Genomic DNA, 25060 nt, shown 5'->3' with positions numbered 1-25060 from the left:
TACAGTGACGCCGTGCCGCTATCTCGCAATGATACAGAAATCTTTAACAAATCCGTGGATCCAGACTATAAGCTGCATCACTGTCAAAATATAATCACTTGGTCCTTGGGTCATTTCTGACCTTCCCTGAAAATTTCATGTAAATCCGTTAGTCCGTTTTTGAGTAATGTTGCTAACAGACCGACCAATGCAGATTGTCACATAACTCTGCCGTGTTTCTTGGTGGAGTAATAATACCGTCTTCTCATCGCAACAACCTTTTAGACCATTTATCACATCTAAAATTATTTGTGTATTTGTTTGAGTTGCTTTCTGCAGCTGCTGTTTCAGGACTTTTTCTACCCAATTTTACTAACTTTAATTTAATGCTTAGATAGAAGGGACTTCAAAGATGCTTTTCTTATTTATATGGACCTTTGTTTTGGATAGCGATCAACTTGTTCCACATGTGAACAAATGGTAGACGCCTGCCTCCACACACCAGGAGGGCTGCACAAAGAGTTCATCTCAATGTTCATCTCAATAATAAGCATAAATGGTAGCAGGAGATCTTCATTCTGAGCGTTGTTAGCAGTTGCTGTTTTTCCTTACGCTAAACAAATAATCAAAGTTTGTTTGAAGTAGCAGATATTTAACTGCAAGCCTAGCTACCTTAGTACAGTCCACTTTGCCGTTGATGCAATGGCAGCTGTTGCACTCCTCTTCCCAGTGGCTGCCGTGAGGAAACTGCAGCCCAGCGTAGTGGCAAGTCTTTCCAATACCTATGACTACAAAAAGAGGGAGACATGTAGAACCTGTGTAGCATGACGTCTGCAGTAATGAGTGACAATTAATGGGTATATCAATCTAATTTCAACACTGCAACAAGGTAGGCACTATTAACTACAAGATGGAGTGAACTGAATATTCAAGGCAGAGCACGGAAATGTATTTACACTCTTGGCATCGGGTTCCTGTTCTACCAAGGGGACAGATGCATCGGAAACCATTGATCTCATCCACACAGGTGGCTCCATAGGCACAGGGTGAAGACTGGCACTCATTTATGTCTGTGGAGAGAAAACAGCAGCAAATTCAATATGGATACAAAGACTGGAGCCCAATTTAAACCCAATAATCCTAACTGAACACAATGTTTAGTTTTCACTGGAGCTACCGTCTACTGAAGAAATAGTCTACAGAAAGAAATAGTATGTTCCTTTTGCCTGCAGTCTTATCAGCGAGCAGGGCTTCACTGGACAAGGGCTTCCTGTCCTCACAAATCCCAATTTAACCTTTCTTTATAGCAAAGTAAAGGCATAGGCACACCAGGAAGCCAGTCAAAACATTGTGAGCACTATTCTGTCAATAAAGCTCCCCAAGCTTCTTTCAGTTTTTTCCTGCACTGGTCTGTTCACCATCTCAAGGTCAGTTCCTGTCTCATCACTGTCGTCAAGCAGTCTTTCTGTTGTGGAGCAGTTTATACAGACAGAGCAGGGAAGCATAAAAGTGGACGGTACAGCAGAGCTACAAAACTGTTTACAGCATTTTGGGTTGCCCTTTCTGCACAGCTGAGGCAGCTTGCTGTTGGTCAGCAGGACAAATCTGCAACACAATAAAACCTCACAGGTTTACTTTTCTCCTGTAAGCAAAACCATGAGCTGCAGCAAAGTCATCGAAATGAATTCATTTTATTGCAAAATTTGGCGATTTAAAATACCGGTGCGACTGAGTCTTAATAGATTTTTGTGATCATTGTCATTGGTTGTGTATGTTAAATAGTTAATGTTCTCATTCCTTAGCTTTGTTCATTTAAGTAGTTGTCTGAAGAAAGTCAGGAAGACCTAACACGTCACAGTATTTTATGAGATTAAGCTAGGAAAAAGATTGCATCCTAGTAGTGTTGTACCTTCTTATTACGTATTTTGTTACTTTTTTCAACTAGCCAGTGATTCCTCATATTTATTTCAAGACCTCTAGGGGAAATAGCAGTCAGTCAAAACCATTAAGTTTGGAAAAAATAAATCACAAAGTCACTTGTGTCTCCCCGTTCAGTTCAGTGGGATCCCTTGGCCATTGTCACCCACATGAACACGGTCTAGATGAGAATTCTCAAATTTAAGCCTGACAAAAAAGGTGAATGCTATCCGGCCAAAACAAAGGAGCAGAGAAGAAGAATTTCAGGGTCACTGGGTAATTTGTCTTCCGTGTGTGAATGTGTGACTGTGCGAGTATGGAGGAAGGACAACCTCTGACCTCTGAGGCATTAAAGGACAATAAAAAGGGAGAGGGCGGTGTCCCGGTCTTGCATTTAGGTGTCAATGTGTCCATCTCCTCCTTGTCCTTTCCCTTAGTTCCTTCCCCGCTCCATCTATCCTTCCTCTTAATCATACTAAGTTGCCATGACTACGCTAGGGTCGCCATGAATGAAAAATCAGGATCAGACCAGGATGTTTAGGATTTCAGTCAGGGTTCTTGTATACTACCGTCGCATCAAAAAAGTGTTCCATTATTAAGTGACCTCATGTCATCACTCACTGATTCTGCAGTCTGGTCCGGCGAAACCAGGGGCACACTCACACCGAAACCAGTTCACTCCGTCCACACAGATCCCACCGTTGTAACTGAAAGGAAAAAACATGAAAAACTATTAAATGAGGCTATACATCCTTTCCAGCTGCAGCAAAGTACATGGTTTGTGTGTGTGTGTGTGTGCGTGTTTGTGGTGGGGGTCACAAAGCTCAATTCAACTCATCAATACAAGCCTCCACCTTTCAGATGCTAATAGGCGTGTCCAGTCCCTCCCCTCCCCTCCTCTCATCACGCCTCCCTTCCATTGCTCCTCAAAGCCAAGCTTCCCCCCAGGTCGCACGGGAAGAATGGACACGTACACCCCCTCCGCCACTCCACCCCCCACCTGCATTCACCATGGGGTAGGTGGGACTCTTGTCCTCAGCACAACACTCCCACCTCTCACTGTCCTATTCAACATCCAAGCCCCCTCTTCTATGAGATGCCCCTTTGAGGCTTGATTTAAGGACAACTTCCACTGCTGTTTGCGGCCCATCACCCCTCCAGCCGACAAGGTTTGTGTGAAGTGTGGAGATGAGAAAGGCAGGGAGATGTGGATACATTTTTTTTTGGAAGGGGGGAGGTTTGGCCACACCACAAGAGCGTGTGAGGATGAAATGTTACATACCAGGGGTGAGGGTTGCAGTCGTTTGTGTCTGTTGAAGAAAAGAAGAAATGGAAGGTTTACAAAAAACTGAAAAAATTACACAGATAGAGAGCCAGAAAACTGTGGTCCATCAGTCACATGAGGAAAAATAATCCGAGACTATTTGGCTGAACTGGGCTAAACTGCAGGCAGTGTTTCCACAGCACAGGCAGCAGGAAAGTATGAAAATAAAAATAGATTTTATACCAGATAATAAATATATCTTCTCCTTATTTTGGGGGTAGTATCAGGAGGAACTTGAAAAATGTACATTTACATTCCAGGGTTGTTTCACATTTTAGAAAACAAATATAGTAATTGCACCTTATTTTTCCTTGTTTATGATTTACAGAATTAAAACTGTCATCCTGCACAGAAGACATTTTCGAGTTCTCTCTATTTGGCTGTGCTGTTCCTATAGAGGTGCAAGATTTGATATTGCAGTGAAAAATGAGCTCACAGTAAGTAAAATGTAGCACAAGAAAAAAACGCTCAGAAACTCTCTGGGGTACAGAAGGTTATAAATGTGATTATGGCACTACACAGGGAATGGCCTCAACTGTGGGCCTGGCTTTGCAGCCTTGAAGCAACCACTTTGCTCGCGTCACATGTTATACTATGACATTAAAAGTTCAGAGCTTGGTGCAGTGATATACTAGTAGACGCTCAGGTCCTTGAAACATCCCCTCACAACATACTAAAAAAAAAAATAATAATAATAATAATAAAAATAACAACACAGTCAAAGAAATGCTTACTCATAATATGATACATCTAAATTCTTAAACTTGACAATTCAAATAACTTATTAGGTGTTAAGACAAATTAATAATAGCTGAGAGCTAGAGGATTTTCCTGTTAGTTTAATTCAGAGGGACTAACTTTGTCCACAGGAGGGGCCCTCCCAGCCCTCCTTGCAGATGCAGGTGAAGGTGTCTCCTCCTCCCACACACGTCCCCCCATTGGAACAAGGACTGGAGGAGCATGTGCTGTTTTTGGCTGTGGGACGAGAGAAGATGAGTCAAGGGTCACAGAGGTACAATAAATTATTAATATCTAAATATATAAAATTACACTACAGAGACACAATCACACAACAAATCAAATAGCACTTGTTGTAGGAGAAGACAGAATTACATTCTCGCCACTTTTCTTAACCTAACTTGTATTTACGCATTTAAGTAATACCTGAAAGTTACTATATGTTGGAAAATCCAATAGTGTCAGTAATCAAATACTTCAAAAAAGTTACTCATCAACTTAGAATTAATCTCACAATAACAACTTGCATGACAGTCAGTGTTGCCTACATTGATACAGTCAATTACTCTATAATCTGGATTGATTGAAAAGCAAAACTCTGACTGTCCAGCATCCCTGAATGTGTCATTAATATTATTCTGGCCTTTAGTACACTGCTAGTCTTAATAATCCTGGTCTCAGAACCCTGAAATACCACTTACATCTTCAGCTTGTTTAAGTAGGTCTGCTGTTGTGTCCATTAACTCGATGAGCTTGAGGCTACTTTTAGTATAATTTCACTACCTTTTCTTTTAAGCTCTTATCTTTGTTATTATAAGAGCTAGCCATGCATGCTTGTTCTTGTTTTTTTAATGCAGTCTAAGATACCTGGATCTTCCATCATTTGATAAGATTAACTGGAAAAAATATTTGTATAATGAAATTGGTATGAATCTACATGTATCGGACTATAAAATACTCGGCAGAGATATGTTTTTGCGTTAGGAATATTGTTCGGAATCTGCTGATATCAGAGCCATAATGGTGGGATGCTGTATGACTCAGAAACTGGCAAAAATACGTGCATAGTGGCAAACGTAAGTAAATGTCATTATTTTATTAAGTGCATTGTCTACATACAGCAGCCTACTTGCAGAGGAAGAGGACCGGGCAAATGTTTGGGCCTCCAACGTGCACTTTGCTTTGGGCCCCCAGAGCCTAGACTCTCCACTGCCTACTTGCACACAGGTGACCTGTACTTGTTGATTTACCACAACATTTGAATCATTGCAATGAAAAAAAGCAAATGTATTATTTTGTGTATATTTGTCATGCACAGTGGGATGTAGTGTCAGATCTATGTTGGAGATATTTGCTGTGATTTTGAAATGCGGTAGGTCTTTTTTATAAAAAAGACTTGTGGGGTGTGAAAACAGGTGAAGAGATGATCTGCCTTCATGCTGCAATTACTCCAGTATGTGCAAATAAGTAACTAGAAAAGCACTCAGAGTGTAGTACTCTGCCAAGGCTGCTCATTCCCCCATATGGCATTGTCAGACATGCAGCATTATTATTTTTTTTTTTTTTTTAGAAATGGAGCATTTGTTCATTAGTAATCGATGATCAGAAACGTGGCTATTTAATAAAGAGGTACCCACAAACATAATGACCTTGCGCTGAGCACAGGCATGTGTTATGTATGTGTACGTTATGTACGGATACCGAATCGCGTCACCTAAATATGCAGTGGGCGGCGGGAATTGATGGGACTCGGAAACACCCCACAATTTAATCAATTGTTCCTTGTATCATTTCTGACGGTTAAGTCCCGATAAGTCCGCAGTGGTGTTCATTTGTTGTCATAGTTACAGTGACGCTGTGTCGCTATCTCGCAATGATACAGAAATCTTTAACAAATCCGTGGATCCAGACTACAAGCTGCATCACTGCCAAAATCTAGTCACTTGGTCCTTGTGCCATTTCTGACCTTCTCTGAAAATTTCATCCAAATCCGTTGGTCCATTTTTGAGTAATGTTGCCAACAGACAGACAGACAGATGCCGATTGTCACATAACTCTGCCGCGTTCCTCGGCGAAGCAACAAGCATAAATACAAAAGGTCCAGTTCCACTCTTTATGGTGATATGATATTAACATAGTATAACACAGACATTAACATGCTGTGACTATCATAACATAAAAGTGATGAGTTCATGAAAAATATTAATGGCTCAACTACAAATGTAGCCATATTAACTGATCCATCCATCCAACCTGCTACTGCTTAGTTTGGTCAAATCAAAACAAAATGACCCTTCCTCCAAACAAGACATCAACAAGAATTCAGCACTGAAGATTTCAATTTCTTACTCCTTACTATTATGCACTCTACTACTGCAACTAGTAGCTTCTCAGAAGCTAGATTTGTAGCTCACCTGTGTTGCAGGTGTTTCCTTCCCAACCAGGTGGGCAGGCACAGCGAAAAGCATCCCCGTGGTCATAGCAGGTGCCTCCATTGCTGCAGGTGGTTTCGTCACACTGACTCTCTCCTGGACAGAACAAAGAAAAACACAGACACCATCTTCATTTGACAATTCATACTGTTACAACTAAAGGTTTATCTTGGTGATCTGCTACCCTTGTGGTGTAGACACACATTAACACCCTTTAGTGGTCCAAACATACAAAGATGTGCAGCGAGGTGGAAGTGGGGCCACTGCAAGCTGCGAACATAAACACACACATTAACACAGAGTCGACATAACTCACGGGAATGGCAGGTCTTTCCCTTCCAGTTGTCGGCACACTCGCAGTAGAAGTCGTTCACCAGGTCAACGCAGCGTCCACCGTTCTTACAGGGGTTGTGTCTGCACTCGTTGACATCTGAGGAAGCAGGAAGATTTCTATAACTCCATCTTTCATTCACTCATTAATAAACTGTTTTCTATTCAGTACAAAGAAAGACAGCACAGCAGACGCTCGACCCAGGCATGAGGCTTTGTTTAGGAAGATGCAAAGGTTGGAAAAAAGGTCGAAAAATCTGTCGTGAAGGAGAAGAACTTACTGAGGTCGCAGAGTCGACCCTCCCAGCCATCTGGACAGAAGCACTGAAAGGAGTTCACACCGTCAATGCAGGTTCCTCCGTTTCTACAGGGGTTGCTGATGCAGTCGTTGATATCTGAAATAATGCAGCAAGGAAACGTTAGATGAATAATACTACATCTTCAGACCTCTGCTCACTAACAAGAAGTTTAGCCATGTTTTCTTCTATTTGGATAGTTTTGGTAGTACATTATTTAAATCCTGTTCAGAGGTTTACTTAATCATGGTTTCATAACATATGACTATGCAGCTGCAAGAAGATATGATAAACTTGATTAATGATTACAAAAGTTGCATCCCATAAATAAATACATTTTTTAAAATTGTCAGTAACATTTATCAAAGCCAGAAACAGTAGAAACAGAAAGAATCATGGGGTTTTGAACTATCTGATGGTCCTTGATGTGAGATTCTGTCAAAAACCTTAAATAAAACTAAGCCTAAAATGATTAGATTTCATTTAAAATTACTTTATTGTACATGTCTCATTTTAAAATCCCCAATTGCAATGTAAGTTGTTAAACATGCACAGTACAGGAAGTCACCATTGTTACTCATATTGCTAACACCTGTGGGCATTTAGAAATTGTTGTACATCCAGAAACTATGGGGATCAGCAAGTTAATGTATCTGTCAACAATAACAGTATAATTGTACAGCATTAGACATGACTGTATGAAATGTATACTTAAAATGTTTGGTAAAGTTTTCCATATGACAGAAATTTGTTTAATATGTTTACCACATAAATCAGCAAACAACAATATCATGTTATAAACCATCTATTAAAGATTTATAAACAATTCTAAATGCTAAATGAGGGGCTAAAAATTGTGAAAAAGCTTTACAAAATTGTTAGAGCTGTGTTTCAAAACCATACTAGATTAAAAACCTACAATATTTTACAATGAATTTGAAATAGATAATTTGAATGTTTAAGTAAAGCATTAACTTTACTCTATTAGATGAAAGACTGGTGTTGTTTTACTTTTTCCATTTCAGCTGTAGGTACACTAGCTCATTAAGAAAATGCAGTGTGCGCAAAGCAGTAATCAAAGCAAAGGGTGACTATTTTGTAGAATCTAAAATATGAAACATGTTTTGACTTATTTCACACTTTTTTGTTTACTACATAATTCCATATGTATTTAATCATCGTTTTGATGCCTTCAGTGAGAATCTATAATGTAAATAGTCATGAAAATAAAGAAAAAACATTAAATGAGAAGGTGTGCCCAAACTTTTGACTGTTAGTGTATATTTCAGTCCATTTAAATCCAGTTTACATAAATCACCCAACAGTGTGAAACAGCACAGTTTCTTCAGAATGTGAACCCCAATGTCTCAACTTACTCTCATGACAGTAGATGCCACCGAAACCTGCATCACAGACACAGGTGAAGTTTCCTGCTGGCTGGCTGATGCAGTGTCCTCGTGGACCGCACACGTTGGAGGATACGTGGCGCACTCCAGCAGAGTCATTGGTTGCTACAGCAACAGTGCAGCTGTCAATCACTGCAAGAAAAAAAAAAAAAGAGCATGTTTCAAATTCACTACTTTTTTTTTCCCCCTTTGTAGTTTGTTCAGGTCTCCTCCATCACTACAAATGAGACCAGTCACCTTGACATGGGGTGGTTTGGCAGTTCTCTTTGAGCTGCTCACACGTCTTTCCCTCGTAGCCTTCAGGACATGCACAGTAGAAGTCCTGGTCCATGCTGTGGCACTTGGCCTCATTCTCACAGGGGTTTGGATCACAAGCATCTGAGGGGGACCAGGTAGAGATCTACATGGATGAAGAGATGCGGGAAATACTGAGTTTACGAAATATGCAGTTCAAATTGAAGAGCTGAATTCAAAATGCTGCTTGAAGCGGCACAAACAAAAAATAACCCACTGTTTCTGGCCGACAGAATTATATGACGCAAGTTATTATTTGTAATGAAACCTCAGTAGGCCGAGCTTGGAAACAGGATTCCATTGAATCAGGTGTGTTTTAAGTACTTGAATGAGATGCAGTGCCTTCGCTTTGTGTTGTTGTGGGGGATGAGAATGTTTATCATTTTTTCCAAAACATTGTCAACACATTAAACTAAGCTTTGTCCACTATAAAGACAATGAAGCAAGTGAAGCCAAAGCAGGGCTGGAGAAAGCAGAGCTAAAGTCTGTGGACGTGAGCAGCTTAGCATGGCTCAAGCCACCGCTGCTGTTCAGAACAAATCGAAGGTAAGAGGACGAGCAAAGTAAGCCTCAGAAAGTTTCACTAAGCTCATCAAGGGAATCCACGCTTTTGGTTTTACATCTCTGCCCTGCTTAATCTTGCAAGATTATTCCGAGGCAGACGCCTTGCAGAAGAGACAGAGTGAGAAACTGCAGGCAACAGAAAGACAACCCATCACGAAGGCAAATATTGACTGGTCCAACAGCATGCAGAGCCACAGTGAATATAATAAAGATAAATCATCTGGCACACAGTGGGCCTGACTAGAGGCCATGGTGACATCTTTTGTCATTTCTACATGCTGCAATACAGAGGTTGGAGAGAAATTCTCTCAGTTTATGTAAACAGAGGGCAACTGTGCAGAAACTCTGGGTTGAACTGCTTTGCCATTTAAGGTGCTGAACAACGGAGGCAGACAAGGGCAACAGGGTGGCTGAAGTTCGTGGTCACACACAGTTTATTTTACATCTTTTCAGCAGCATGTGTGTGGTCAGAGGATCATGTCTGGGCACAAGAGTGTCAATAAATCTTCAGCACATTAACATAACTGCTGGGACTGTTCACAGCACAAGAGACATTTTTCAATGTAGCAGGTAAAGTCATGTAATTTACTCGTTGTCAGCCACATCAATAATAAAGTCTGCTATAAAACTGAACTTTGATGATTGCTTTAACCATTTAAAGGATCTAATTTACCTTACAGTCTTCAGATTAAGTGCGAATCAGTAGCAAGGTACACAGATTCGTCAGTCTTTACACTCCATTGGAGCTCCTTGTTCTACTTCATTTGGAGTCATGTTGTCAGTAATGATCTGGTGGTTGCATGGAGTTTTGACTGTTGATCACAACTGAATCAGTCATGGCTTCTACGTTGTGCTAAAGAGCGCAGAATTTAGTTTATACCAGAATGTGGTGCAATCTGCTTGTACCAGGCATTATTACTCCGCCAAAGAATGCAGTCTGTCACATTACTCATAAATGGACTAACGGATTTGGAGGAAATTTTCAGAGGGGTCAGAAATGACCCAAGGACCAAGTGATTAGATTTTGGCAGTGATGCGGCTTATTGTCTGGATCCACGGATTTGTTCAAGATTTCTGTATCATCGCGAGATAGCGGCATGGCGTCACTGTAACTATGACAACAAGTGAACACTATGTCAGCTGCCTGCTGACTATCACATGATTGTGATCCTACTACAAATCAACCGCTGAGGACCACGAACTGTTTAAAGATTTCATTCGTCGGAAATGATACAATGACTGAGCAGCCTTGGCGGAGTACTGCACTCTCTGAGTGCTTTTCTTGTTTACGCTGCTGATCACATCAGCTCTAGAAAGACAGTTTGCCATGCTGAAAATATCATTTAACAACTTGCCGGCATCTCAGTTGGTTTTTTAAATGTCAACCAATTTTAAATTAACTTCTTATGATGTATAAATGCAGTGACACCACACTGTAACAGAAATGATAACAGATGCTAAAACCCATCTTGGTAAAGCAAAACAGTGCATGACTTGACCTTGTGCATTTAAGAACCGATAGAAGTTCCCTAAAATATACACAAAGTGGCCTGTAATGCAGAGAAAATACTCAAACTACAGGAGCAATTACAAAACAGTTATCTGACCCAACAGTCCGTTTCAGACTTCCCAGTGTGCTAAATCTTTGCTGCGATCTTCCTAAAAGTTGACTACTACTGTATCTCCCCAACCTTCAAAGCTCAGTTTTACAGGCAAACATATGTTGTAATTCATATTCTCATTTCATACAGCCATTGCTGTACATATTTTATTTGTGTTCTTGTTGCAGCCTTCATATACGAAGTGTGCGACTGAATGTAGGTTAGCAGTGAGGAAACTGACACTTCACTGCATCTCTGGGGCCCTGAATGGAGGACATTGCTGGTCAGGAGCCAATCCTGATTTAGCAACTCTACTATAAATATGAGCCTCTCTGAATGAGGTGACGCTGGATTTCTGCCCACATACTACAAGTTCTAATGCCTGCTATGGCACAGTGTACATTCCTGCCCTGCAGTGCCAAAACTACAACACCTCCAGCATCATATTCCTGATTAGTATCTCCTCTCCAGTCCATGAAAGTTTTATTTTGTAATGTCATTTTTGCCCATTCCTGATCCGAATCATGTCTTCACAAGAAATAAGAACTGTCCCTGCAGAAAAGCTCAACTAAAAAAAAAATTAAAAAACTAAGAAAAAAAACAACACATTTACATTCTTAGTGGCAGATATATTTTCATTAATAATGCAATATTAGTTTATAAATACTGCATATTCTGTGTTTTCCTCATAGAATATATTCAGGAGTTAGCCCAAAATGATTTAATTAGTATTTCTAGGCAGACTAGCTTCATGGCTTTTTGCATGCAGTTAGTTGGTTTGGCGACGGGTTCGCCACTGCGGTCCACACCCAAAGATCTCAACAATTCTTTGATGTATTAAAGACTAACAGTGTGCATCTACAACAACAGCATACATACAAGATAGAATTAAAAAGAAGTAATAAATACTACACACTTTTTTAAACTACACTAACAAAGTCATTTTCCTCTGAATTTCTAAGCCATAAAGTGTAATAAAGTGCCAGTGATCAAAGACTTAACATTCCTGTCTTACCACGAAGTGATATAGCGTTAATGCATCAGAAAGTGTTCACTGCTGGAAGCTGTGGAACCTGAGACTCACCTCACACAGCTGTCCAGCAAACTCCGCTGGGCATTCACACACAAAGCTGTCCAACACTGCATGACACTGGCCGCCGTTCTGGCAAGGTCTGCTGTCACATTGATTCCTCTGGATCTCACAGTGAACACCCACGAAACCTGGAGGGCACTGGCAGTGGTAACCCTTTGGGCCCTCCTAAAGAAGACACAAAGTAAAATCAAGAAGTAAATCCACAAGTTCGCCTTTTTTTGTATTATTTAGAGTTACAAACATCATCCATACCGTGCATGTTGCCCCGTTTAGGCACTGACCATGGCAGCTGTTGACATCTAAAGAGGAAGAAGAGTAGAAACAATAAATTTCCATATTAAATCGAGTTATTAATCCCTACTCCACTACTAGGTTCAATCTACAGTGCAGGATGTGTGCAGATCAGATCAAAGTTTGGAAAAGAAAAAAAATTGTAAAGCCAAAAAGTGCCAGATAGACTTGTATAGACTGTAGCTGGGCATGCATGCCAGAGCTGAAGTTTCAGGTTGCCAAGACAAGAAAGAACAGGTTACCACATGTGGGAAAGAGAGTGACGCTAAACTACACCTAAGCTGTGTGTCATGATTTCAGGGCAGAGGCATCTGAAAGTAGCCAGAAGAAGAGGTTGCCAATGGAAAGACAGCAATTTAGAAGCGACTTTGATGAAGAAATACTGACTGATGTCACAGTTTTGGCCGGACCATCCCCGAAAACAGTCGCAGTGATATCCACCAATCAAATTTTTGCAAGAGTAAGCGTTCACACAGGGCTGTCCTGCACACTCATTTGCATCTGTGAAGGCAGGAGGTAGAAGGAAACTGAGTCCATCATTTGAAACAGACCAAGGCAAGGACAGAACAGACACCACAACTCCAAGCTCTGAAACCCCACTGACTGAAAGATGAAAGAACTGGCACCAACGCTATTACACAATCAAACATTGTTGGTTTAAAATACCTCAATCTTCTCTGGAACATGATAAATTTGTCAACATACTACACTTAAGACCAGTCGGATCATGCTCCATTATGGAAAATGTTTAAAATTCTAGGGCTGCCATAATTAGGCAGCATAATCAGGGACGACTAAAAAATAGTCAATATGACTTTTTTAAACAGATGCTATTTTCTTCTATATTCAGCATAATTTACGCAACATGACATTGTCATTGAATTTTATCAATATAAAATCTATTTAAATGAAACAGTCAGTTTGCTTAATATGAAAATTAATTTCTAATTGCTAACATAGTTGACAGAGTAATGGATCAGGTTCCCATATAAAGAAACAACAGAATTTTCTTGATGTTGTCATACGGGCCCTGAAGAAATTCATATGATCAATCAACCTTTCAACACCATCAGCCAACACAATGTAGCATCAGAACACAGAAGTGATGGTTGCTGGAAATGTTCCTCTGTACCCCTATGGAGATATTCCATTAAAAATCAGCCACTTCCAGCTAGAATGGTTATTTACCACATTAACAATGTCTAGACTGGATTTATCATTCATTTAATGTTATCTTCATTGTAAAAAACTGCTTTTCTTTTAAAAAAAAAAGAACAAGTGACACCAAACTTCTGAACGGTAATGTATAATGTATGTGAGGTCGCACGTCAGATTGAAAATGAATTTCTCAACATTCCACATTATCAGAGATTGCAGTTATTGTTAGAGCCATGCAAAACCTCACCATCAGGCTTCACAGAACAGTGTTTTCATAGGTTTAATACAGACTAAATGAGTGCAAACAGAACAGTTTCACTCAAACATTCACCACCTCCACAAATCAAAAGGGTGGAGGGTGTGGGGTGCAGTCTGCAGGGAGTCCTGCTACACTCACTCACACACCTGTCTTCTCTCTGAAACCCGACACTCTCCACACACACCAATCGCCAGGTAAGACAGGAGGCCTATAGCTGCCTGTAAACTGAGATCTGAGCAGGTAAGATGACACTGAACTCTTGGGATCTCTTTCCTGCCTTTACCCCCCTCACACACACACCAACTTTGTTTACTGGTCGTAATCCATTTCCTGGCTTCACGCTAGTCACGTCCGCTTGCTGGGATGGGAGCGATATAGAAGCCAATGCCATTGCCAGCGACAAACAGTCGGATATAGACACACTAGTAGCTCATAAAGTCATTGAGAAAAAGGGGGCCGAGCTGTGGGCAGCTGCCAGCTCATCCAGGATATTGACAGCTTGTACTCTGGCCATGGAACTCAGGTTGCAAGTTGCCGGTATAAATCCAAAAATACAGTTATCCTGAGTGAGTAATCTCTCAGAGGCCATTTATTTGTTTTAGGAAATAGAACAAATAGGAGAAACTGAAGAAAAAAAAACACATTTCCCAGCAGAAACGAAGAACTGCTTGCCAAAAAACAGAAATCTAAAAACAAGAAATACCATTTGTGCATATGTACACAAAGGGTGAAAACCGACACTCACCAATCTGGCAAGTCTTTCCTTCCCACTGTGGGGGGCACACACACTCAAAGCCATCCTCCAGGTCAACACAGGTTCCACCCTGAGCACATGGACTGGAGGCACACTCATCCAGATCTGAGGAAATAAAAACACTTGGATTACTTCAAGTTTAGAGGCAAATTTAACAAGACTGATAGATATTAAGTCAATAGATAAAGAGCATTAGAAGGAGAGCAGATAGGTAAAAAGGGAAGTGTATACAGGTTAGCCCCTAAACCCTAAAACTTGCCAGCTCGTTTGAAAAGCACCAAAATGAATTAAATAAAGTAATTTCCAAGACTATTTAATCAATCAGAGCCAGAAATTGTGAAAACGGAAAGAATTATCGAATTTTTACCTTTCAAACAATCCTTGAACTAATCATGACATGACATGCGATTCGTTGGAAAACTCAACCAAATCTAAGCTTAAATCTCCAAATTTCTTCAAGATCACTTTATTCTACAAGTGTCACAAAAATTCTCCAAAAACAAAATTTAGCACTACATTCTGTAAAAAAAAACTTTTTGAAGAAAGAAAGGCTCTCTTTGGCACAATTGTGAAGCCAAGAGGGATTCAGCTATGACCACAGTCAGGAGTTTTTCAGCTGAACTGCAGGCTGTGTATCATCAGCACGGACAGGAGACTAGCATGAAAAAAAACAAACACGCTTGGAGTGAAATATCTGTAGTATTCTTAGAGTCTCAAAGAAAGAAAAATGTTGGACTTACTACAGATATTTTTTTGTTTTTGTAAAAGAAAATGAGAAATTCAATTTTCCTTTTCTTTGTGATTTTGTTTGTTAAATCAATGCTCCTGTCTGCTGAACAAACCTTCATCAGTAAATATCACAAAAGTGTGTTTAATGAGGAAGAAGAATTCCACTAAAGAGGAGAAGATACAACTGTTAAATGTGGAAGTGCGTTTCAAAGCAGTGCGACGACTCACTGTTGGCACAGGTTGGACCCTCCCAGCCTGGCGGACACTGGCACTCGAAGCCTGTAGGAACCTCATGGCATGTACCGGCATTGGCGCAGGGACTGGAAACACAGGCGTGCTCGGCTGATGAAGGAAGGGGGGGCGTGGACACAAGATGAAAAGTTAGAGAGCTGTACACATATTTCCTCAATCATTTCTATTATGTTACTATATACACTGAATTTATTGGTATGTGTTCACACTGTCATGCTGGATGTTTCAAAACTCTATATTCATATCCTAATAAATTGTTATACTTTCTTTACTGTGTATTTTTTCTACAAACTCAAAATTTTCTGACAGGTATTATCTTAATGAACTTGTAACAAAACAGCAGTACAGCTTGTAGGGATGAAGAGGGCAGGGAATATACTGTACATGGAAAAAGGATTATAAGCAATATGTTCTCCACAGATATTGCCCAGTTTAACGGAAAGCAGAGTGGATTCCCTCTCACCTATCTGGCAGGTCTTTCCTGAGTAGCCCTGTGGACAGGCGCAGTAATACTCGTCTGGTTCTGTGTTCATACAGGTTCCTCCATTGACACAAGGTTGATGGCGACCGCAGTAATTCAGATCTGGACAACAGAAGAGCAGTTACACATTTAGAGACTCTGATTTGCTGATTGACTGAATCAGACCTACCTGAATTTTACACAAAATGTGTCCATCTGCAATAAGGACTCCAAGGGTCCCAAGGATTCTCACAGCTTGAGAATACGTTTATTTTAGAAAGATAACATGCCTTTAGTGATAAATTCATTGAACCTATATATACAAACTATAACGGTAATATAAGAATCTGCTCAAAAAGCAAGGATCAGGAGCCATCGACTACAACCGTCAGTCGGTGTTTTCTAATGGGATCGACTCCGTGTTTAGGCTGGTTGCTTGTTTCAACATTTGCTCGGTCGGTGCCTGGAGCTCCCAGAAAGCTTGTCGGAGTCTTCTTCACTCACCATAGAGCACCAGCTGTCTGCTTTGACAGGAAGCACAGTGTTTTCTCAGCCATTCTGCTGCACTGCATTATAGTTGAGACTGAACTGTATATACAGGATACAGTCAAGTAGTTCCCATTTAGAGCAATCTCTCTTACAGTTTTCATTCAGGTATGGAAAACTAGCTACACTACCGTTCAAAAGTTTCGGGTCACTCAGACAATTTCATGTTTTCCATGAAATCTCATGATGGCTAACATGATTGCACAAGGGTTTTCTAATCATCAATCAGCCTTTCAACACCATTAGCTAACACAATGTAGCATTAGAACACAGGAGTGATGGTTGCTGGAAATGTTCCTCTGTACCCCTATGCAGATATCCCATAAAAAATCAGCTGTTTCCAGCTAGAATAGTCATTTACCACATTAATAATGTCTAGACTGTATTTCTGATTCATTTAATGTTATCTTCACTGAAAAAAAAAGCTTTTCTTTCAAAAATAAGGACATTTCTAAGTGACCTCAAACTTTTGAATGGTAGTGTACATAGAATAGGCCTCCTTATCTGTACAAATACAGTTTTGCATGCATCTGTCATCTCCTTCATTATTAGATTTTTCCAGATACAAAACAAATTCAGCTCAACCCTAACTGATCTCTGCACAGCAGCCTCAGGCTAAAGGCCAAGTCACCCTAAAGGCTGGTAAATAAATGAGCAGGGATCTGTCTCCACTGGGGATCTTAGGACCCATTCTCATCCCCTGAAGAGCCCTCTGTGACGGAGGGATGTGAGGGGATCAGGTGTCCCTGCTGCTGCTCAGATCACACAGGCAGTAAAACTATCCAGCTGCTGGTCTCCGGTCAGAGAATGGGCAGTAGTGATAATTCAGACCTTACACAAAGGGGAGATTCTTGTAAGAATTCAACAACTCTATTAAATAGTTTAAAATAAATTCTACATGTTCATGAGACCAAACTAAGAAGGAGACTAATAACTTGCTCATGTCTATATTTAGATGAAGATTACCATTTCCACTTTGATATGGACAAAGTTGAAATTAGGCATTAACTGGCTATAGTACACGTTGTTTTCTGTAAACTATGAATTGTTCGATACATAACACTGTTAGATCTATAAAAATGCCCAAAACCTACACATGGAAGACAGCAAAAAAAGCAAACCAATTTCAGGAGACTAAACTGCTCACTGATAGGGGATAATCCTGCAAGCAAGGAACAGTAAGGTTGCATGTAAAGACAATAGGAGCAATATTAACATTTTACATGGTGAGAAAATGTTTCTTCAAAACTTATCTTCTGCTGCTTCTGGTCTGAGTAGCTCGCTCACTTATTATTCCTCAATACAGGCAACTCTGGCTTTGGGGCAGGTATAAAATGAGAGCAGGGATTCTGTCAGCGTCTAGCCTGACAGATGATGAAATAATAATAAAAATAAAAAATTTCATACCTTTATCACACAGCAGGCCACCCCAGTTCCGTTCACAGTTGCACTGCCAGGGGAGGTTACAGGTCCCATGAACGCATCCAGGGTAAAGAACACATTCATCACAGAATTGGCCCTGCCAGCCGTAGTTACACCTGTCAAACAGAGACACCATAAATCATTTTCCTCATCTACTCCCTCTACCTGCTCACTGAACAATCTCTTCATGCTTTACTGTTGTGTTTACCTCTCTTCATCACTCTGACACAATCATTCCCCAAAATACTAGATGATTGACAGACACTCACTATATTCCACATGGTATTATTTTGGAGAGAAAAAGTTCTCTTTTGAAGAGGCTTTTACATAAATGGTCAAAACATAACAACTATACAGTGATTTTCATATGTTCTACTAAACATTAAAGATGTTCAACTTTGCATAAAATCAAATCAAACCTAAAAGAGAGCATGATTTGTGATTTCATTTTTTGCTAGTGGAACCTATGACTGACAATCGTGTGTTTAACACTCTGAATGCCCAAAAAGATTGACAACAGGTTTTGAAAATTTTGTTAAATTAATAATCTAAGAAATTTACATTTTCAAGGTTTCTTTTTTTCTCTCATTTATGGGAATACAATTTTAGTATACTGCACAAGACATTTTTGAGTTCTCTCTGCAGTGAAAAACACCACCACAGTGAATAAAAATGTGACATATTCAGGGTTAATGTTCTCTGAGAGCCAATTATGAATGCTTACCAATGTCTAAATAACAAGTGAGAAGCTGCCACAAACCACCAAAGTTTTCAAAACTAAAATTGTTTGTTTCATTTTTAATTACAATCAACCTAGTCTGTGAAAGAAGACACATTTCCATTTTGCTCTTATTCAAGTTTCAAACCACTGAGTTGAAATCGCTACCAAAGGTGCAAAAAGGACCAAGAATTTTGAAGCTGAAGTGAGTCTTCAGGTGCAACCTGCCCTGCAATGGAAACACATCTAGTATTGTATCTGTTTTTGCGTCTACACATCCCAAAGTTTCCTGCCAACTAATCTTAGTGGAGGGTAACATTCCAGCGCCAGAGGGGTTAAGAATACTTCCAGCGGCTCCCATGCTCAGGTTAGAGTCTGGGGGTGAGGAAGGTTGGGGACTACGAGGGTGGCACGGTGCTTCTGAGAGCGAGGGGCTGGAGACCACTGTGTGCATACAGTGTATATGTGCACCAGGCTGCAGCTTCAGGACAGTGCTCTGCTCTTCCAAGGCTGTCGTGCCGCCGAGCCAGCTGTCTTGTCAATTGCCGGCTATTTTGAGTTGCCTGCAGACGGCACCGCTGCCTCTCTGAGAGACGAGGCCGTCAGAAATCTCTGCCATTCTCAGGCTGGGGGGGTTGAGGGGCATCAGGGGAATACTTGGCATGCTTCTTCCACTGTATATGATTAGCTTCAGCAGGCTTGACAGCAATGTAGCAATAACACTCGCTGAAGTCTAGCAAGGAGACTTGGTTACTGCTTTTTAAGCTTGAAGGTATTAAAAGAGTCATTCTGTGGTTTAACTTTTGTCCATACTGACACCATGATTACTCACCAACCCCATGTGGGCGTTCTACTTCTTATGAGGAACATTCCAAAATCTTGACAATCTGACATGTCAAAATTTGCAAAATGTTGATGAAAAATGTGTTGCATTGCATATCCAAGTGATTCTTGGGCAGCGGCAAGCCTCTTGAGAAATATGTCAGAACAGGCCTAATGTGGGCTAATAAAAAGATTCAGTGCAGCAGCGTAACAACAGGCACGTACCAGCTTTTGTGTTTCTCAAAAGCCTGTGGTAAACGGGGCAAAGCCCATAAAACTGTGATGAAATAAAGGAATGAAAAGAGATTGCAAAGGATTTAATGCCAGCTTTCTGTGACCTGAGGCATCATTAAATTCATGCCACTGCAGGAAGACTCTTTACTGCTGTGCTTCTATTCATGTCACTTTTCCTGTTGCCTGCAACTTGACATTTCATATGAATAACAACTGTTGTCTGTTTGCTAACCGGAATAAGGATGACTCAAAAAATGTGAAGCCGTTTCCTAAAACTGGTCATCCCCTCATTCCTCGGCGCCGAGCCAAACCCCTTTTCTTAATAATGTGAGGCAAGTGTCTCTTTTTATCTGGCAGGTGGGAGAGGGGGGTTTACAAATGACAATGGGATGTAGAACATCCTGGAAACATGGATCTATGGGGACATTCAACGTCACTTTATCTAACTGTCATTTCCACTTTGGGAAATGTACATAACACAGTGGGATATTCATTTCCTTTCCTGCCCCTTGCCCTTCAAGGAGGACTGCAATGCGGATGAGGGGGGAATCTGACGATTCCTGGCACGTTTGCAGGGGTCAAATTCACACACCGACGAGTCCCTTTCTTCGGTTTGAGCCGCAGAGAGCTGATGAGATGCTTGGTATTCTGAGGAGGATTTTGGATGGCTAAAAATACAAGAAGGCAGACGCGACGTTGCCCTATTCTTCTGAACTGAGGTGGAGATGCCCACAAGGGAGAGAAAGGCTGACACAAAAAAACAACAGGCTTCGACAAGTGAAGGCGCCTGTGTTTGGAATCTAAAATCCTGCATTCTTTCACACATTTAGCTCGTCAAATGAAGTCATTTGCAACAAATGTAACACTACTGCAGATGCATTTTTAGGTGTTATAGAAACTACCTTTTAATACAGACTTCATCAAAAATGCATGTATAATATGACAGTGATTCCAGCACAAAGCAGCAGGTAATGTGATATTTCTCTAGATAACAGCAGGACAAAAAGGCAGAAAAAAAATGCAGAAACAGTCACACTTCTGCATATAAAAAAATGAACTCCAACCACTCTACTTACTTGCATTCGCCTGGTACAGAGCAGCCACCATGTAACAGGTTGCAGCCTTGTTTGCAGATTGCTGAGAAAAAAAAAGAAAAAGATAAACCATTTTAAAATTCATATTGAGACAACTTGTGGGACATATCACATTTCTTCCCATCCCATACAGGCAGGGTCAGAGAGATAAGGAAGGAAGGGGGGCAACAAAGTGCAAAACCGGGAGGCAGAGAGGCTGGTTTGTTTGCCATCTTTCTAACAAGTGCAACAAGACGTGAGAATTCATGGCACCCTGAACAGCGCTGTGGGCGAGGAAAGGACAACTTTATAGCCTGCATGTTCAACACTACCCCCTCTTAAAAACAACCCAGCCCCTATCCACTCCCCTCCTCTTTTCACCCTTCGTCTTCTAAGGTCAGCTGGATGATTTATGGAGGGCGCCCCCCCAACTCTCCCACACCACCCACAAGCACAACCCCAACACTGCTACACCTTAACACTGCATTACTGTCACACACACTTCATTTATTCATGCATAAATTTGTGCTACTGTGCAGTGTTTAGTAAATTTTAATCTAGATCTGACAACCAAGTAAATGCAGTGCTTCAGATTGCCCATGTACATTAAATCTGGCACTATGTAAATCTATAATTGTCGCAAATACTCTAAAAGCATTGCACAGCAGCGTTAAAAAGGACAACTAATAAACAACTAATAAAATTCAAATGTTTTTTTCAATATCTCCCTAATCTCATAACCTTTAAAATATAAAAAAGTCCCCAGAGTCAAAGGTGACATCTTTAAATCAGTCAAACAGTTCAAAACCAAACATACCCTGCTTGTAAAATTTTAAAAAAGCAGTAAATCTTCACATTTTTTCAGAACTTTAATCAGAAAATGTTTAAAAGTTTGATAAACGACGATTAACCCTCTGATCCCCAAACAGTTTCTGTTCACACATGATGGGTTCAATGACCACTGGAAAGTTGAATATCCAAAGATATCATTTCAGAATGAACAACACTTTTACAGAACAGAGAAACTGCTTGAGTTTCAAAAGATCAAAGTCATGCTGGAATAATAACATTTCACAGTCACAACACAGTTTAATATCACGTTGTCAGAGCAGCTCACCTGTCCGGCAGTCTGGACCCATCCAGCCATCCAGGCACACCTGCGCCCCTGAAGGCTCACAGCGGTAGTGGCCAAAGTAGTCGTCCCGAGGAACACACAGTTTATTGCACTTGTTGCCGTAGTAGTTATCGTCACAGCGCACCCGGATACGATACACGAGACGGGCCACTGGGCCGTCGTGCAGGATGGTCTGCCAGTGGTCACCAGGGTTGATCATGCCAGTGTGAATGCTGCGCTCGATCAGCAGCTCGTCCTCATCTGAAAAAAGCAGATAAGATGAACACAAATTGATTACGCTGTTGATACTTTGCTTGATACTTTAGAGCCAAGTTCACCAATGCTGAAGCATAGAACGAAGAGCCCACCATGACTATCAGTAAGGTTGCAGATGAGCCAATAACATTCAGATTCATTTCCTTTCCACTGCACAGGCTTGAACAGGTCCTCTCAGTGTGACAAAACTAGATTTTGCATCATGAGCATACAAAAATTCATTGTTTCCCAAGAACCATAACCAAAGGAAACAATCCAAAGTTATGTCAAATGTCTATGCTGTCATTTTCCATCAGTTCAAAACCAAAACACAATCTGCACCAACTTGTTTTAATACATGTTCATTTGAAGCCGATCCCACTCTTCAGTGCATTTTGCTTTTATAAGATCAGCAAGAGCCATCTTAAGCCAGTAACATACAAAGGCATGTATGGACCAAACACACGCCTTGTGAAAATATCTAAACGTCAAGGTCTGCAGTGATGCTAACCACACAGGGCTCCATTTTAATGACTAGCTCATGGGTCTGTGGAAACCACAACCTTACCTTTCCTTCAAAAACACACTCACTCAGATAACCAATGCATTTAGAAAGACCAATAGAACATCCCATGCCCGGTAAAATGCAGTCAAAGGCAGTAGAACTCAGCACTCATGCTGCATGCAATGTCAAGAAGCAATTACTGTAAAAGGTTTAAGCTTCAGATTGAGCTTTTGTCCATTTTTGTCTTCTACTAACCGTCCTGTGTCTGTGGTGCACAGTGCCCACTACAGTGTTTAGAGAGCATACCCACCCATAGAACAATATAGTCCACATACATACTCTCTCAAATCTGCTTGAGAGAAAACATTCAAGTTTTGCAGTCACTCTGCTGACTGGACAGGTTTGGATTACTTTTGGTGTCCTCCACCCAGAGATACTAAAGTGAAGAGTCCATTCAAAACGTGCTGATTGCAGCTTTTACCATGAGTGTACGATTGAAGTTTTTTTGACACAGGAACAAGCCATTGCTAAATAATCAAATGAAAATTTTAATTAGTTGCTTATTTTGCCATACCAACCATGCCACACCAACCATGCCATCAACGGGCCAGATATTCCCCTCAGGAGTATCTAGAGACCAAAAACAGACCTGTGGCCAAAACACAATAGCTAATGTCGCCTCTTAAAACTGGATACGTAAATAAGCATTCCTTTCCAAAAAGGTTTGTTATATCAACTTAAAAAGTTGATGATAGTTCAATTTGTTTCTGTTGTCTCTAAATTGCCAAAAACAAATCAGTTATTTCATGTTTGATGACTGTCACCACCTCTACATGAGCTGTTATCTTCTAACCCAACTGATCAGAGGACCAGAAAAATCTTCATCTGGATGGATTCAGCCAGATACCTTATAAGGCAGAGTCTTGCCATTTAAAGAATCCTAAATAGAAATCTGTGGGAGAATTCTGTAACGCAAAAGATGGCGGTTGTAAGACACACGTTCGGCTCATCTCCCAAAAAGCCAATTGCCTGCTTTATAAGAGCAAGCATCAAGGCAAACATGCTGAGAGGAGACGAGTATAGAAACAAATTAGAAATCTAGTATGCAGAGTTACGTTCTCACTTCTGTCAACACCTGCTGTACATGTTGTACACATTGATTTCAGCATATTTCAATTTCTGTGAAATAAATCATTTAAGTACTGCAAATTTCATTTTCTTATTTTTTATAATTTATGGAATTATAACTATGTTGTACTTCACAAAAACATTTTTTACTTGTCTCTACAAGAAAAAAATTTGCACGCAGGGTGTAAAAATGTGACAGGAGTCATCAAAAAAAAAAGCACAAAAACTGCTTGGGGTTCTGAGGGTTAAAGCAAAAAATGATCGGAATCAGTTAAGAAACAAGACACTGCAGGTTATCATTTGTCTGAATGCAGTAAGTCAAAGCTGCCATGTGTCCATCTCTGACAAAGACTGATAACAGGAGACTCCTGCAGAAAGGGAAGGTGATAGAAAACAGTGATTTGAAACACTGAACTCAGACAATATGGCATCTTCTAAGATAAGAAGCAGTGCATTCTTATTCAGCAGACAGACGCTTTGATATCACGTTGTGGTGTGTGTGTGTGTGTGTGTGTGTGTGTGCGTGTATAAAGTACCCACTGAATTTTAAGTATGCAATTGAAATTCATTGCAGATTGATGCGTTTTCTGGTGGCAGCACACATTACCTACTGAGCTTCATGTGCCTCGTCATGAAGGGTCTGTCTGTGTGGCGGTTACTACCATTTAGCCTCTAGCATGCAAACGTTCACATTAAACAGTGTTTGCGTCTGTGCAGCTTTCTGCAGCGACAGTCTATAGAAAAAAAGCAATCTTTTTCACAGTGGGACCAAAGCTGGCAAACAACCTCTGTGGATATAGGGGATCTGTGATTTCCTTTCCTCCATGGCTTTGGGCTAAATGCACCAAAGACATTCTGAAGCAGGAAGACACACATGCATACACACAAATACACACACACACCTTCCTCTGCTGGGGACTGACACAATGTCAGACAGAATTAAGCAACAATAACAGAAATAACCCCCGGCAGTTGCCAGATAGAGAACAATGGGCTTCGGGCCCAAGCCGGTCTCTGCTACCAAGTGTCTAAACACTGAGCCCGGCCGCCCAGTCCACTCCACTTCCTGCTCGATAAACACAAGGAAAACAGCCGGCTGCCTTTCCTGAGGACACAGGGGGAAGGGAAGAGAGGCACACTGGAGGACATGACGCTGGAGGAGAGGAATCCGACTGTCAGACCTACACACTGGTAGGCTCTTACGTAGGACCAGACAGAGGCTGGTGCTGACTCAGGCCAGACATCAAGTTGAAGCTGATACCTCACTGACCTAACAATGCCATGTATTCAACATTTTATTTTGTATATGTCCTTTTGTGCACAAAAGATCATCTTAGAGGCAGCCAGTTTTTAACTTTGAGAAATG

General features: G+C 40.8%; 1 protein-coding gene across 3 annotated transcripts in view; it reads right to left on the bottom strand.

Annotated features, from left to right (window-relative positions):
• The window catches only part of jag2b (jagged canonical Notch ligand 2b), a 59772-nt gene that overhangs the window by 5359 nt on the left and 29353 nt on the right, over positions 1–25060 (bottom strand). For 2 of the 3 annotated variants that reach the window (XM_023299674.3, XM_055016131.1), the window contains exons 4-22: positions 21810–22067; positions 20696–20756; positions 17831–17961; positions 15881–16000; positions 15394–15507; positions 14428–14541; positions 12653–12766; positions 12227–12273; positions 11966–12139; positions 8660–8822; positions 8393–8554; positions 7002–7115; positions 6707–6820; positions 6373–6486; positions 4079–4195; positions 3179–3206; positions 2518–2603; positions 936–1049; positions 652–767 (exon numbers count right to left, since the gene is read on the bottom strand). In XM_023299674.3, coding sequence (XP_023155442.2) covers positions 652–767; positions 936–1049; positions 2518–2603; positions 3179–3206; positions 4079–4195; positions 6373–6486; positions 6707–6820; positions 7002–7115; positions 8393–8554; positions 8660–8822; positions 11966–12139; positions 12227–12273; positions 12653–12766; positions 14428–14541; positions 15394–15507; positions 15881–16000; positions 17831–17961; positions 20696–20756; positions 21810–22067 — 2261 coding nt within the window. The remainder of the gene's footprint in view (positions 1–651; positions 768–935; positions 1050–2517; positions 2604–3178; positions 3207–4078; positions 4196–6372; positions 6487–6706; positions 6821–7001; positions 7116–8392; positions 8555–8659; positions 8823–11965; positions 12140–12226; positions 12274–12652; positions 12767–14427; positions 14542–15393; positions 15508–15880; positions 16001–17830; positions 17962–20695; positions 20757–21809; positions 22068–25060) is intronic. The other variant, XM_023299675.3, reaches the window with a different exon arrangement.

This window comes from Amphiprion ocellaris, chromosome 12 (assembly GCF_022539595.1).
Source record: "Amphiprion ocellaris isolate individual 3 ecotype Okinawa chromosome 12, ASM2253959v1, whole genome shotgun sequence".
NCBI classification, from domain to species: Eukaryota; Metazoa; Chordata; class Actinopteri; family Pomacentridae; genus Amphiprion; species Amphiprion ocellaris.
The sequence above is the reverse complement of the archived record's forward strand: the minus strand, read 5'-3'. Positions and strand labels throughout refer to the sequence as shown.